Source organism: Bufo gargarizans, chromosome 3 (genome assembly GCF_014858855.1).
Source record: "Bufo gargarizans isolate SCDJY-AF-19 chromosome 3, ASM1485885v1, whole genome shotgun sequence".
In the NCBI taxonomy this organism is placed as follows: Eukaryota; Metazoa; Chordata; class Amphibia; order Anura; family Bufonidae; genus Bufo; species Bufo gargarizans.
In genome coordinates, this window is record NC_058082.1 from 108,342,273 (window position 1) to 108,357,838 (window position 15,566).

Consider the following 15,566-nt stretch of genomic DNA (forward strand, 5'->3'; position numbering starts at 1 on the left):
CAAGTACAGTAGTGTAGGATTTGGCAGTGTATGCGCCCAAAAAATTACAAAGGTATTTGTAATGAGGAAATGTTATACAGGACAGGTACCACAGGTAATGTTACTGTTCGCAGTGTCTACGGAAATAGTACACTCGATGTTACTGATATTTTAGGGATGCGCACAGTTTACACAGGAGATGTGGTGAAAATAATTTAACGGTGCGCAGCAGCCTATTACACGGTATTTAGCGGTAAAAATATATATTGCTGTTGTCACACACAATAGTCCTTAAAAAGACTTTTGGGTTCTGAAAAGTTTTTGGGATAAAAATCTTTCTATTACACTCCTACATTGTCTGTCCCTTCCTATGCACAGCTCTCCCTAACACTGAGCAATTTAGCGCAGGTTGCACTACAAACATATATTACTGCTGTTACACACAATAGTCCGTCGAAGGACATTTGGGTCTCCGAAACAGTTTTGTGCCAAAAAAGTATTCAATTACACTCCCTACACTCTCTGTCCCTTCCTATGCTCAGCTCTCCCTGACTACGAATGAGCCTAACATGCCTCGTGTGCTATATAGCACCCGATGACGTGTTCTGGCCAGCCAATCACTGTAATGCCAGTAGCCAACATGGCTACTAGCATTACAGTGAGGGCAGTACTTACCTCCACGTTTATTGGTTGCGTACAGAGCAGCCAAGAAATGTGCGGGGAGGAGACTCGAGCATGGCGGGGAGGAGACTCAAGCATGCTCGATCATCACTCCACCCAGCATTGCCCCCTTTAATTATAATGCTCTCCTCTCTGTAATGTCCATGTATTTGAAGTACCCCCTGTATTTTTAGGTCTCCAGCAACTACTGTAATGTTTCCCGGTAGTACCTACTGTATTTTTATGTCCCTCAGCAGTGTTCCCTGTCTTTTTACTTCTCTAGAAATTACTATAATGTCTCCCAGCAGTGACCCACATATTTTTATGTCCCTCAGGAGTGGCCTGTTTTTCTTTGTCCCCCAGCAGTGCTCCTGGTATTTGTATGTTCCCCAGTAGTGCCTTGTGTATTTGTATGTCCTCCAGCAGTGGCCTCTGTATTTGTATGTCCCCCAGTGGTGCTTCCTGTATTTTTATGTCCCCCAGTAGTGCCCCCTGTATAGTGTTGAGTGAACCTGAACTGTCCGGGTTCGTACCGTACTTTACGATTTTGGGTACCCGGACCCAAACCCGAACTTTGCCGGAAAAGTGTGGGTTTGAGTTTGGTGTTCACGCATTTAATAAAAGCTTGTTGAAAGGCTGCAGGGCAGAAAATCAACAAGTGTTTAAGCTGTGGACACTTAGAAGCCATCACAGCCATGCCTAGTAATGGCATGGCTGTGATTGGCCGGTGCATCATGTGACCCAGCCTCTATAAAAGCTCTGAGTAGTGCAGGGACAGGAAGCAGGCAGATGAAGCGAGAGAGAGAGTGTTAGGAATCTCATCTGGCTATTTGTTCTGTTGGTGACCTATAGTGAATTTTTTGTGGGTGCTATACACCAGCTTTGCACCCCTGACAAAGAAATATAATAATTAATCTGGCTGTTAATTCTGTGGGTGACCTATAGCGATCTTTTGTGGGTGCAATCCACCATCTTTGCACCCCTGACAGAAATATAATAATTTATCTGGCTGTTAATTCTGTGGGTGACCTATAGCGACTTTTTTGTGGGTGCAATCCACCATCTTTGTACTCCTGACACAAAAATATAATAGTTTATCTTTCTGTTAGTTCAGTGGGTGACATATTCCCATTTTGTGTGTGAGGTACACCTGCACTGCATACATGACAGGGAAATTAATATAGTTAATCAGTCTGTTAGTTCGGTGGGTGACATATAACAATTTTTTGTGTTAGGTACACCTGTAGCTGGCCAGCTAAGATCTGTCCTAGGTTGCTAGTATAGCTTATATGTGTATACAGCTAAACCTGCCAATAGACTTAATACAGTTTCTATGTTTATGTGTTAAAGACAAAAGCAAAGTTATTTACTGTGACATCATGTTTTGGATGTTATATAACTGGTATATTTTGTGTTCACATAAGCAGAAAAAGATAATATGCCTTAAAGATTCATTTTGTAATGTAAGGTAAGCTCAGTGACACAGCAGAAACAACAGCAAAAGTTTTCACCTATCACAGCCAGCCTCACAGACAGCCTGTCTGGGATTTCCCCAAGCTCCTGCTACTAAAATCATGCAAGCATTCAGATTCCATATTGCAATCCAAATTGCATACAACCATACCAGATCATACTCAACCAATCTGCAAATAGTCACTGCTAACTGCATACTGCAAGTGAACAGTTAGTTAGACCTCAGATATACCTCTCAGAGAAATCATACAGTGTTGAAATAACTTAAAGTGAGAGTACAGATACTCAAGAGAGAAATATATCTACCATTTTATGTTGAATGACAAGATTGAACAGTTGAACCACCATCTTATGCATACCGCCATTTTGTGATATCTTTTCAACACGTGTTATGTACGTGGACTATCTGCTGCAGAGGTGGCAGTGTTATATATGAAGAAAACTTGAAGTTAATAAAGAAGTTATTTGAAGCATTTGGTGTGTTTCCATAGAACAGTGCCAGAGGAATTACAGAGTAATAGACAGTCTGTTTAGAGATATCAAAATTCTTCTAATGCCACAGCGCAAAGGGCACTTCATAGTGCTGCGCCTGCCACAACACCTGCACTGCATACGTGACAGTGAAATTGATATAGTTGATTCATCTGTTAGTTCGCTGGGTGACATATAGCCAATTTTTGTATGAGGTACACCAGAACTGCATACTTGACAGGGAAATAAATATAGTTAATCTGTCTGTTAGTTTCGGTGGGTGACATATACCCAATTTTTGTGCGAGGTACACCTGCACTGCATAACTGACAGGGAAATAAATATAGTTAATCTGTCTGTTAGTTCGGTGGGCACTGGCGTAACTATAGGTGTCGCAGCAGTCGCGACCGAGCCCCTAAGCCCGGGGGGACCAGAAGGCCCCCCCTTTGCCAGTGGTGCTGTATATTTCCTTTAATAAGATGCAATGCATCTTATAAAGGGAATACTAGTGAGCGCTTCCATTATTGAAGTGCTCACTAGTCTGCAGGAGGAGGGGGAGAAAAGCACTGTGAGCACTGTACAGTACTTACCCCTCCGCCCTGCTCACTCTTCCCAGGGCCTGCGCTGCTGTGTCCTGGCTGCCTGCAGCATCAGGACGTACAGAGCGCACTCTGACCTGATGCTGCAGGAGATCAGATAACAGCAGCGCGGGTTCTGAGAAGAGATGTGAGCTGGGAAGACAGCCTGTGAAGACAGCTCTTGGGGGCCTAGAGGATCTGATTGGGGGTCTGAAGGGTCTGATTAGGGGTCTGATTGAGGGTGTAAAAGGTCTGACTGGGGGTCTAGAAAGGTCTTATGGGGGTCTAAAGGTCTAATGGGCGTCCGGAGGTCTAATGGGGGTCTGATTAGGGGTCTAAAATTCTAATAGGGGTCCAATTAGGGGTCTAAAGGTCTAATAGGGTCTGATTGGGTATCTGGAGGTATAATGGGGGTCTGATTGGAGGTCTAATGGGGGTTAGATATGGGGTTTTGGAGGTCTAATAGGGGTCTTATAAGGAGGTCTAATGGGGGTCTTATCTGAGGTCTGATATTAGGGCAGGGTCTGACATGGAGGTCTAATGGAGGTCTGATATGGGGTCGGAACAGAGGTCTAAAGGTGGTCTGGTCTGAGATGTGGGGGGGTCTCATCTGGGGTTTGATATGGGGGTCTGATCTGAAAGGTAAGGGGGTATTTTTTTTTGTACTGGCACACTATCTGTGTGGTACCAGTATTTTCAGGGCGACTGTTTCTGCAGTATAGTATTGGGGGGGCAGGATGGGATGTTGAGAATGCGAGGATGATGGAAAAATAGGAAAGTAAGATGTCTGTTTTTTAAACTCTGCAGAGACAAGACGCAGCTAAAAGAAATCATCATGGTGGTCTAGTCTGAAAGGAGAAGATGAGGAAAGAGAATATCTACATCAGAGGAGACATCACTGGATGTAAGAGGTACATATGTTGCGCTGTGTGACCCTGTATTTTCTGTAGCGCTGTATGTAATGTTTTCCAAGTATGTCTTTAAAGGGGTTGTCCGCTTTTTTTTCGTATGAGCACTGTCTTCTCTGCTCTGTTTACCTGCTCACCACTGCAATTACAGTGGTGAGCAGGTGAAAAGAGCAGAGAAAGCAGCTCTCATATGAGCGCTGCCCTCTCTTAAAAAAAAGCTCATCGGCAGGGGTGACGGGATACCCCCGGTGGTCTGATATTGATGACCTATCTTGAGGATAGGTCATCAGTAGTAAAAAGAGTACAACCCCTTTAACAGTAGGACTGGAGGGAATGGGAATTTGGCGGAGGGGAGTTTCAATTTTTGCCTCATGCAGCAGAAAGGCAAGGTGCACCACTGTCTCTTGCCATAAAGCACTAAAGCACAGAGGGAAGGTAAGGAGGGGGGCGGGGGGGGGGGGGCAAGCTGAACTCTTGCACCAGGGCCCATGAGCCTTAAGCTACGCCCCTATCGGTGGGTGAAATATACCCAACTTTTGTGTGAGGTACACCTGCATTGCATATGTGACAGGGAAATTATTATAGTTAATCCGTCTGTTAGTTCGGTGGGTGACCTCAAAGAATGAGTAGAGCATCAAATAAGGGACATGGCCCTGGTCGTGGTGCTGCTGGTGTTGGTGGAGCTCCTGTTGCAGGGAGAGGACGTGAGAACAGAGAGGCGACAGAACGTTCAGCGTTATTTTGCAGGCCGGTATACCAGTGTATGAATGGTGAGGGCAGAACAAGTAGAGGCATTAGTAGATTGGGTGGCTAACAGTGCCTCCAGTTCCTTTGCATTGTCTCCCACCCGATCCGCTGCTGAAAGCGCAGAGTTGGCACCTGCAGCCCATGGACATCTGTCTTTCACCTCACCCCCTTGCAAATCAGCCAAGCAGTCTGAGCCCAAAGTAATGCAGCAGTCTCTTATGCTTTTTGATGACTCTGCTGGCAGGGTTTCCAAGGGCCATCCACATAGCCTTGCCCCAGAAGTGGAAGAGATTGAGTGCACTGGTGCTCAACCACTTATGTTTCAAGATGTTGACATGGGAGGACCACTGCAGCACGTCTTCTGATGATGACGAAACACAGGTGCCAACTGCTGCGGCTTTCTGCAGTGTGCAGACCGGCAAGGAGGGCAGGGGTGAAGAGTGGGTGGAAGATGATGTGGAGGATGATGAGGTCCTAGACCACAAATGGAATCAAGGTCATGCGAGTGACCTGTGCTGTTCGGAGGAAGAGGTGGTGGTCACACAGCGCCAGCCGCACAGCAAAGGAGGGAGCAGGGTGCAAAAGCAGAGTGGCCATCCCCTAGCCAGTACGCCTGCTACTGCCCACTGCACCCAGGGACTGAGCACACCAAAGCCAGCTCCAATGAGTTCCCTGGCATGGCAGTTCTTCAGACAATATGCTGATGACAAGACACGAGTAGTTTGCACGCTGGGGAATCAGAGCCTGAGGGGAGGCATAAATGTTCTAAACCTGAGCACCACCTGCATGACCAGGCATCTAAATGCAAAGCACGAGCTTCAGTGGAGTAAGCACCTCAAAAACCACGAAAGATCTTATACTCCACCTGCTCCCTCTTCCGCTCCAGTCTCGGCCTCTTCCTCCCCCTCTGGAGTGACAGTGGCACCTGCCACCCTGCAAACAGAGGATGGGGCAGCAACGCCACCACCTCTGTCACCGTCACCAAGCATCTCCACACTGTCCCATGGAAGCGTTCAGCTGTCCATCTCCCAAACACTGGAGAGAAAGAGGAAGTACCCCCCCCCCCCCCTACCCACCTGTGATCCCTGGCCCTGAATGCCAGCATTTCAAAATTCCTGGCCTTTGAAATGTTGTAATTCCATCTGGAGGAGACAGAGACTTTTAAAAACCTTATGGCGGTGGCTGTCCTTAAGTACTTGGATCCCAGCCACCACTATTTTTTCAGGCGAGCCATCCCTGCCCTGCACAACCAAGTGGCAGACAAAATTAGGTGTGCACTGTGCAATGCCATCTGTGGCAAGGTCCACATAACCACTGATATGTGGACCAGTAAGCACAGGCAGGGACGTATTTTTCTCCCTAACTGCACACTGGGTAAATGCAGTGGCGGCTGGGCCTGAGGTGGATAGCAGTTTGGCGTATGTCCTTCCACCACCGAGGATTGCAGGACATTTTTCTTTGCCTCCTGTTGCCTCCTCCTACTCCGCTTCCTCCTCTACCACCTCCTCATCCAGTCAACGTAACACCTTCACCACCAACTTCAGCACAGCCAGTGGGAAACGACATCAGGGAGTTTTGAAACTCATCTGTTTGGGGGAAAAAACCCACACCGCGTAGGAGCTGTGGACGGGTGTGGAACAACAGGCCGATGAGTGGTTGGTGCCACTGAGCCTCAAGCCCAGCCTGGTGGTGTGTGATAATGGGCGAAATCTCGTAGCAGCTCTGGGCCTAGCCGGTTTGACACACATCCCTTGCCTGGTGCATGTGCTGAATTTGGTGGTGCAGAGGTTCCTGAAAAATTAACCTGATATGTCAGAGCTGCTGTAGAAAGTGCAGGCCATCTGTGCACGCTTGCTGCTCGCCTGTCTGTGCTGCAGAGTAACTTCAGCCAAACCGCTCACCGCCTCATATGCCACGTACCCAAAAGGTGGAACTCCACCTTGCACATGCTGGAGAGACTGTGCAAGCAGCAGCAGGCGATAGTGGAGTTTCAGCTGCAGCACGCATGGGTGAGTCGCTCTGCGGAACAGCACCACTTCACTACCAACGAGTGGGCCTCCATGCGGGACGTGTGTGCCGTGTTGCACTGTTTCGAGTACTCTACCAACATGGCCAGTGCCGATAACGCCGTCCTCAGTGTTACTATCCCACTTCTATGTCTCCTTGAAAAAACACTTCGAACGATGATGAAAGAGAATGTGGCACAGGAGGAGGAGGAAGAGGGATCATTTCAACGGTTATCAGGCCAGTCATTCACAAGTGGCTCGGAGGGTGGGTTCCTGCACCAACAGAGGCCAGGTAGACGACTGTCCAGCCAGGGCACAGTTCTGGAGGATGAGGAACCGTGTTCACAGAAGGTTGGCACCCAAAGCAGCCCATGGACATCACTGGAGCATGGCTGGGGGATACAGAGGAAACAGACAATACACCTCCCACAGAGGACAGCTGGTTGTTGCCTCTACGTACTGACTGATGGGTCTGCCCCATTCAACTTCTGGGTCTCCAAATTGGGCACATGGCCTGATCTTGCCCTTTACGCCTTGGAGGTGCTGGCCTACCCTGCAGCTAGTGTATTGTCTGAACGTGTGTTTAGCATGCAGGGAAAATGATCATAGACAAGCACAGCTGCCTGTCCACTAGTGTTGATCACGAATATTCAAATTTCAAATTTTTATCGTGAATCTAGGTACTTCGAAAATTTGTGAATATTTCGAATATAGTGATATATATTCGTAATTTCGAACATTCAATATTTTTTTTAGCAGTACACATGATCCCTCCCTGCTTATAGCTTGTTGGCCAATGAGAAGGCTGCAGTATATTTGACTTTAGGAGTAGTGTTTGCGAATTTTCGTAATGCGAATTTTCGTAATCCGAATTTTTTTATTGCGAATTTTTAAACTATTAGACAAAGAAGATTTTATCTCAAGACACAGAGGCTCCTATTGCTTAACCCTTTCTTTACTGAACCACACAGCAGCAAAGAAATTTCAATAACATAATCATCCAATGGGCGAATAGCCCCTCCTCCTTGCCACAGGGAAGTCCTCTCAAGTCCTTCTTCTACCTTCTTTGCTGCTGTCACTCAGTTATGTACTTCACCCACCTGCTTGAAGGTGCTGGTGGTGTTAATTTCAACATTTGTGTTATATATCATTATGTTATATTTAATTGCGTTTATTCTTCAGCTGTATTGTTGCCTTAGTTCCTACTACTGGGGTATATATTTTCTTGTTGTGTGGGGATCGGTTTTGCTTCCTTCCCTTTAGGTGCTCATTAGCGGCTTGTTTTCGCCCCCTTCCCCGTTTGCGGCCGTTTCCTTTCCGGTTTTATATCGCGGTTCGGCGTCCTTACCTTCTTTGTTCACCGTTACCGTCGTGCCCGAGATCTCGCGGTTATTTGCAGGATCTAGGGCACCATCTTCCCTGCTGGTGCCGCTCGTTCCCGCCGGCGCTCGTGATCTCGCGGGATTTCGGGCGTTATCTTAGGAGAGCTGCACCGCTGCATTCATTCGGCTGGCAGCCTCTGCAGCTTTTTTTTTTCGAATATGCACTATATTGCTATAACTTCGTTTTTTCGAATATTCGTAATATTCTAAAACAAGAATATATAGCAATATAGCGAATATTTGGAAAAAAAAAAGAATATAGAGCAATTTAGCTAATATAGTGCTATAATCTTCTTTGTCTAATAGTTGTAATTTTTTTCTCATCTGAAGTTCAAATTGGAAAAAAATTACAACTATAAAAAAAAAATTATTATAGCACTATATTAGCTAAATTGCTCTATATTCGTATTTTTTTTTCGAATATTCGCTATGTTGCTATATATTCTTGTTTTAGAATATTACGAATATTCGAAAAAACTGAGTTATAGCAATATAGCGAATATTCGAAAAAAAAAGAATATAGAGCAATTTAGCTAATATAGTGCTATAATCTTCTTTGTCTAATAGTTGTAAGTAGAAAAATTTTCAATAAAAAATTTGGATTCCGAAAATTTGCATTCCGAAAATTCGCATATTACACAATCATTACCTTGCCGATTTTTTTTAGTAAAAAAAATCGTGGAATATAACGAATATTCGAATTTGACCCCTACCGCTCATCACTACTGTCCACAGCCAACAGGGACAAGCTCACGGTCATTAAAATGAACCAGGCATGGATCCTACAGGACTTGTCCGCACCCAGCCATTGTTATACTCCAGCACACTTTCTCTACTGTCCACAGCCAACGTGGACAAGCTCACGGTCATTAAAATGAACCAGGCATGGATCCTACAGGACCTGTCCGCACCCAGCCATTGTTATACTCCAGCGCACTTTCTCTTTGCATTCTCTTTTCTATTTCCCAATGTTTTGGGGTCTTCCAAAATTTATAAAAAAAATTTTATAAAAATAAATAAAAAATACAGCAAAAATAGTGTTGGCTACTGTAACGGACCGTTTCAGCAGACAAGGGGTTAAAATCCGTTTAGGCGATATGCCCCTTTCTGAGAGACAGGCACAGCTACTGCAGAACACCAACCTCCCGAACTGGATACAAAATAGCACTCCAAACTGGAACCTCACAAATAGTTGTCAGCAGACGAACAGGAAAAGCATCCAATCAGCTTACACTCCTGGCAAACAGCATACAGGGAATCCCCCCAATAATGAGACAAGGCTCCGTCTTGAGGGTCAGCAGTGATCTGATGTGCTGGCACACCCAGCCTGGTTTTTATTAGTTGTTGCAAATACAGGACAGATACAACACATCCCCACAATGCATCATGGCTTCCTCCTCTCTGTCCCAGAGACAACCGAGACCAATCCAATTATCTCTCAGGACAAAGGGAGATCACCAATACACATGTGGAGACAACAGGACAGACATCACCATTTAAACACACAATGGGACAATAGAAACACACCCACACAAAATCCTCCCTTCTGCCGATGATGATTATTGAACACACTGGCGAATATGATTATCAAAGGCAGAGAAATACAGTTTTATAAAACATATCACAAGAACCCCAAAACATGCAATAACCCCATAACCAATATATCCTCGGAACCGGGGGATCTGGGTGAACCACATATCCAAAATTCACCCACATCCGTTCAGTAGTTTGGAAGATACAGTTTTATGCCAGTTACACTGAAAATATACAAGTTATACAGAAAATAGTCACTAATAAATGTGTCCCCTGTTTGATAGTTTCAAACTACTGAATGATGTCTCTGTGCACCAAATACAGGCAAGATAGCACCGTGTTGAAAAGTCAGAACAGTGTCTGTTAGTTAAAATGGCCGCTATCTATTGTTCTCACTATGTGCTCCATCCAAGCAAGTAAGGCAAATGATGCAATCCAGGGACAGAGGGCTCAGTCCCAAGTGCCTTAAGACCCAATAACTTAAGGGACCATAATCCTGGGGCAGGAGGCTGGCAAACAGCCCCCTATAAAACACAGTGGCGAGGTTGGTTTCGCCACAGCTACTTCCTCCTCCTCCTCCTCCTCCTCCTCCACGTCCACGTCCACTGCCTCCTTAACCTCCTACTCCACTTTGACCACCACCTCCTAGTTCAAGATTATTATTTTTAGTTTATGTCATTTCCCCACATTTGTTTGCAGGGCTATTGTCCTGCTCTTACCTCTCATTTTGCTTCCTTTTGCAGCCCTCTAGCCCTTACTATGACTATTTTACAGGCATTTTAGTGTCCCAAATTTCGGGTCCTTACTGACTTCAATGAGGTTCAGGTTCGGGGTCAAGTTTGGGTCCCGAATCCGAACTTTGAGCCGAAGTTCGACCTAACCCGGCGAACCCGAACTTCCAGGTGTTGGCTCATCCCTACCCCTGTATTTTCACACCCCCAGCAATTTCTGTAATGTCCCCCAGAAGTGCACCCTTTAATGCCCTCCCCTCTGTACTTTGGCCAGCAGTGAGGGAAAAAAATGTATTCGCCTGTGTCGGGACACAGTGGGGTGTGACACCACCTAAGACCCGGAGCAGGGGGTTATTGTAATCACAGCAGCCTGCACCATTGTACTGCTTCATAGACTTCAGGACTAGTAGCACCCTGACAGACGAGGGACCCATTCAATTGCGTTGTTTGCGTGGTGGTCATGACCACCACTGAGGATAGGTGATCAGTATATGACACCCAGCACCCACAACTGATCAGCTGTTTGAAGAGATTGCAATGCTCTGGTAAGCTTTTGAGCTAGACTCCTATCCAAGTAAGAATTTGGAGACATTGCACAGTGATAGAGAGTGAATAGTCTAAGAGCAACAGGGAAAAACTGCAGTGTCCAAATCAGCAAAGCTGAGAGAGACAGTACAAACACATGTACTCATACCGAAACTAAACATGATGTGTAGTGAGGAAGGATGGTCAGTATGGCCGACATGCTATTACCTTTACTTTCATCCTGTAGCACAACTGGAATTGTCTCTCTACAAAAAGAGTAAGTCTTCATTAGGAAGCGAACCTATAAAAAGACAGAATAACAATGCATCAGTAATTCATTTCGTATATATAGGCCCTAAACAAAATGGGTTGTCCAGGTTCAGAGCTGAACCCAGACATACCCTTATTTTTACCCAGGCAGCCCCCTGAGGCTAGTATCGGAGCATCTTATGCCCCAATGCGCTCCCTTGCCCTGCGCTGGATTGCGCAGTGCAAGGTCTCTTTTGTTTTCAATAACACACTGCCGGGAGGAAACTTCCGCCCGGCAGTGTGTTTGGTGACGTCACAGGCTCTGATGGGCGGGCTTTAGCGCTGCCCTAGCCATTTTACTGGCATGGGCAGCTCTAAATCCCGCCCATCAGTGCTGGTGACACCACTGGGCTTCCTGGCAGCCCCATGGAGAGCACCGGTACGTCACCGGATCTCCGAAAAATGCCTTTGCCCTGCGCGATTTAGCGCAGGGCAAAGGAGCGCATCGGAGCATGAACTGCCCTGATGCTCAAGTCAGGGGGGCTGCCGGGGCGAAAATGGAGGTATGTCTGGATTCAGCTCTGAACCCGGACAACCCCTTTAACTATTATTTCAGCAATCCGGGGGAAGGGTAAGGATGAGGGGGGTCAAAAGCAGACTCCAGCTGGATCAATTTTCCAGCTATAAAATGTAAGGAGACACCAACAGTTTGGTCTTAGAGTTCACACTATGCTTGACATCTCCAGATGTTACACGTGCAATGATCTAAAAATCTCACTGACATTTTCTGTTCTAGTGGTGTGGTCCTGTACTGCATCAAAATGCAAATTGTGGACAGCATACAGTCATTGTTTTATTTTCTTGGTGGTGAATTTGAGGGAGCAGTTGAGCCCTGTGGCTATAAAAAGAAAAGATGTGAACCAAGGTTAGGCACCTGCTTGGTCTCTGAACTCACCTGTTCCAGAATGACAATGAAGCTCGAAGCTGGAGGCAGCCGGTAATGGTTTACCACATAGATGGGGAAAATGCAGAGTACACACGTCTGGCTCACAAGCAGGAATATCCCCAGACAGGTGGATAGCAGGAGCTTGTGCTTTGACTTTGGATACCAGGAGCCCCAGAAAGACAACACTTTGTAGGGCACCAGGAGCGAATATATGAACAGGCAGATCCATGACCAAACCACAGTCCCAAACTGCCCAAATGAATAAAACAGGAGATCAAACTCCAGAACCAACCTGATGATAGAAAACAAAACTCAGAGGACAAAGATATACAGAGATCTGCATCAAGAAAAGTGGGTAAAACAATAAAAAAAAAAATCATACAGAAAACCAATAGCATTATCTTCTCAGGGTGGACGGAAGCATGGTCTGTTATCAAGGTTCACTGCAAGGAACGTGTCCAAGAAGCTCCTCTCCTGGTATGTAGATATGGGGTTCCTCAAACTATACAACATGATAGAGGTACACACTTCCCAGCAGTAGGACAGGACATACTAGGAGCATTGGAGACAGAATAGGCTCACACACCGTCTATCATCCACACTGAAGATCAAGTGTGTGAATTAGTGTCTATGCATTGTCCCTCACAGCACTCTGCGACACTGTACAGGTTAACTCTCTCTTGCTCTGTTGGCAGGTGCTAGGCTGTAAGTAGAGATGAGCGAATCAACTTCAGATGAAACATCCGAAGTCGATTCGCATAAAACTTCATTAGAATACTGTACGGAGCGAGCGCTCCGTACAGTATTAGAATGTATTGGTTCCTATGAGACTAAGTTATTACTTTGTGAAGTCTCGCTGGACTTCGGGTAATAACTTCAGAAATTAATTTCTACTGTTAAAAACCTTTTACCGAACTCGGTTTCAGTTCCAAGTGGTACCTTGGAATGTTCAGGCTCCAAAACCTCGGAACCGAACTCGGCTTCAATTCCAAGGTAACACTTGGAACCGAAGCAGAGTTCGGTTCCAGTTTTAAAGTGTTTTTTTCACTGTAATAATTAGGGATGAGCGAATTTTTTTTAAAAATCGATTCGCCGGTTCGATGAATTTTTGGGGAAAAATTTGGTTTGATCCGAATTTATTTGCTGCGAATTACATTAAAAACGGCTATTTCCTTGCTGCAGAGAGCCTTTATAGGGGTGTCCAACACTGTGCCTGGCTGTAACGTGCATAGGGAGTCTGCTGTGGTAGTGAAAGATGCAGATGACAGGCGTCACTCTTAGAATCACTGCACACTTCACTTATTTGGGCAGTTACGGGGCCAAAACTGACTAAATAACTCAAGTATGTACTCAGACTTACAGGTTGATGTTAGCGCCAAGAAGAAGCGCACTCCTTTTACACCGTCGTCAGCTGAGTCTACAGAACCTGTTCTATCAAACGTTTATACAAGTAGAGCCCCCGACAGAGTGGAGAAGGTGTCAGCAGTAAGTTTGTGTTGATGTCACAGATTACTTGGCCTTCTTCTGATCCGTCAAAACAACAACCTACAAAAAACTGATCCTGTCTGTGGAGCTTACGCCTTCACTCGGTCAGCATTTGGTCAGTAATCCATCAGTGTTGCTAATGCCCAAAAAAAACAATTATCAAACCAAAACAGAGATGATACAGTGCCTTGCAAAGGTATTCACCCCCTTGACTTTTTTCATGTCTTTGTGCCTCAACCTGGAATTAACATGGATTGTTTGAGGATTTGCATTTTAGTTTATAGAACATTACCACAACTTTAAAGATGTTTTTTTATTTATTTTTTATTGTGAAGCAAACAACAAATAGGACAAAGTAACAGAAAAAGTAAATGTGCATAACTATTCACCCCCTTAAAGTCAATACTTTGTAGAGCCACCTTTTGCGGCAATCACAGCTCCAAGTCACTTTGGGTAAGTATCTGTAAGCTTGCCACATCTTACCACTGGGATTTTTGCCCATTCCTCCTTGCAAAACCGCTCCAGCTCTTTCAAGTTGGATGGTTTGCACTTGTGAACAGCAATCTTTAAGTCTGACCACAGATTTTCTATTGGATTGAGATCTGGGCTTTGACTAGGCCTTTCCAACACATTTACATGTTTCCCCTTAAACCACTCAAGTGTTGCTTTAGCAGTGTGTTTGGGGCCATTGTCCTGCTGAAAGGTGAACCTCCGTCCTAGCCTCAAATCACGCAGAGAGTGATGTAGGTTTTGCTCAAGAATATTCCTGTATTTAGCACCATTCATCTTTCCCTTAACTCTGACCAGTTTCCCAGTCCCGGCTGGTGTTCTTTGGGTGATATGATGTGTTGGGTTTGCGCCAGACATAGCATTTTCTTTGATGGCCAAAAAGTTCAACTTTAATCTCATCAGACCAGAGCACCTTCCTCCATAAATTTTGGGAGTCTCCCACATGCCTTTTCGCAAACTCACAACTTGCCTTTCTGTTTTTAGCTGAAACTAATGGCTTTCTTCTGGCCACTCTGCCATAAAGCCCAACTCTATGAAGCGTACAGCTTATTGTCGTCATATGTACAGATACTCCAGTCTCTGCTATGGAAATATGCAGCTCCTCCAGGGTTACCTTAGGTCTCTGTGCTGCCTCTCTGATTAATGCCCTCCTTGCCAGGTCTGTGAGTTTTGGTGGGCGGCTGTCTCTTGGCAGGTTTTCTGTTATGCCATGTTCTTTTCATTTGGTTATGATAGATTTGATAGTGCTCCTGGGGATAATCAAAGATTTGAATATTTTTTCATAACCTAACACTGACTTGTACTTCTCAACAACATTGTCCCATACTTGTTTGGAGAGTTCCTTGGTCTTCATGGCAGTGTTTGGTTAGTGATGCCTCTTGCTTAGGTGTTGCAGCCTCTGGGGCCTTTCAAAAAAGGTGCGTATATGTAATGACAGATCATGTGACACTTAGATTGCACATAGGTGGATATCATTTCACTAATTATGTGACTTCTGAAGGTAATTGGTTGCACCAGGGCTTCCAAACAAAGAGATACATACGCACATGCCAATTTTCTGTTTTCTATTTCTAAACAATAGTTTTATTTATATTTTTTTTGCTCATTTCACTTCACCCACTCCTGCTTATGGCTTCTTTGTGTTTAACCCCTTAAGGATTCAGCCCTATTTCACCTTAAGGACTTGGCCATTTTTTGCAAATCTGACCAGTGTCACTTTAAGTGCTCATAACTTTAAAACGCTTTGACTTACCCAGGCCGTTCTGAGATTGTTTTTTCGTCACATATTGTACTTCATGACACTGCTAAAATTGGGTCCAAAAAGTTAATTTTTTTGTATAAAAAAATAAAATTTTTACAATTTTTTTTGAAAAATTAGCAAAT

At 45.1% G+C, this 15,566-nt stretch overlaps 1 protein-coding gene across 1 annotated transcript in view; it reads right to left on the bottom strand.

Annotated features, from left to right (window-relative positions):
• LOC122931423 (sterol O-acyltransferase 2-like) overlaps positions 1-15,566 on the bottom strand; it is a 150,945-nt gene that overhangs the window by 66,891 nt on the left and 68,488 nt on the right. Inside the window, exons 6-7 of the mRNA XM_044285497.1 lie at positions 12,198-12,480; positions 11,228-11,294 (exon numbers count right to left, since the gene is read on the bottom strand). Of these exons, the coding sequence (XP_044141432.1) occupies positions 11,228-11,294; positions 12,198-12,480 (350 nt within the window). The remainder of the gene's footprint in view (positions 1-11,227; positions 11,295-12,197; positions 12,481-15,566) is intronic.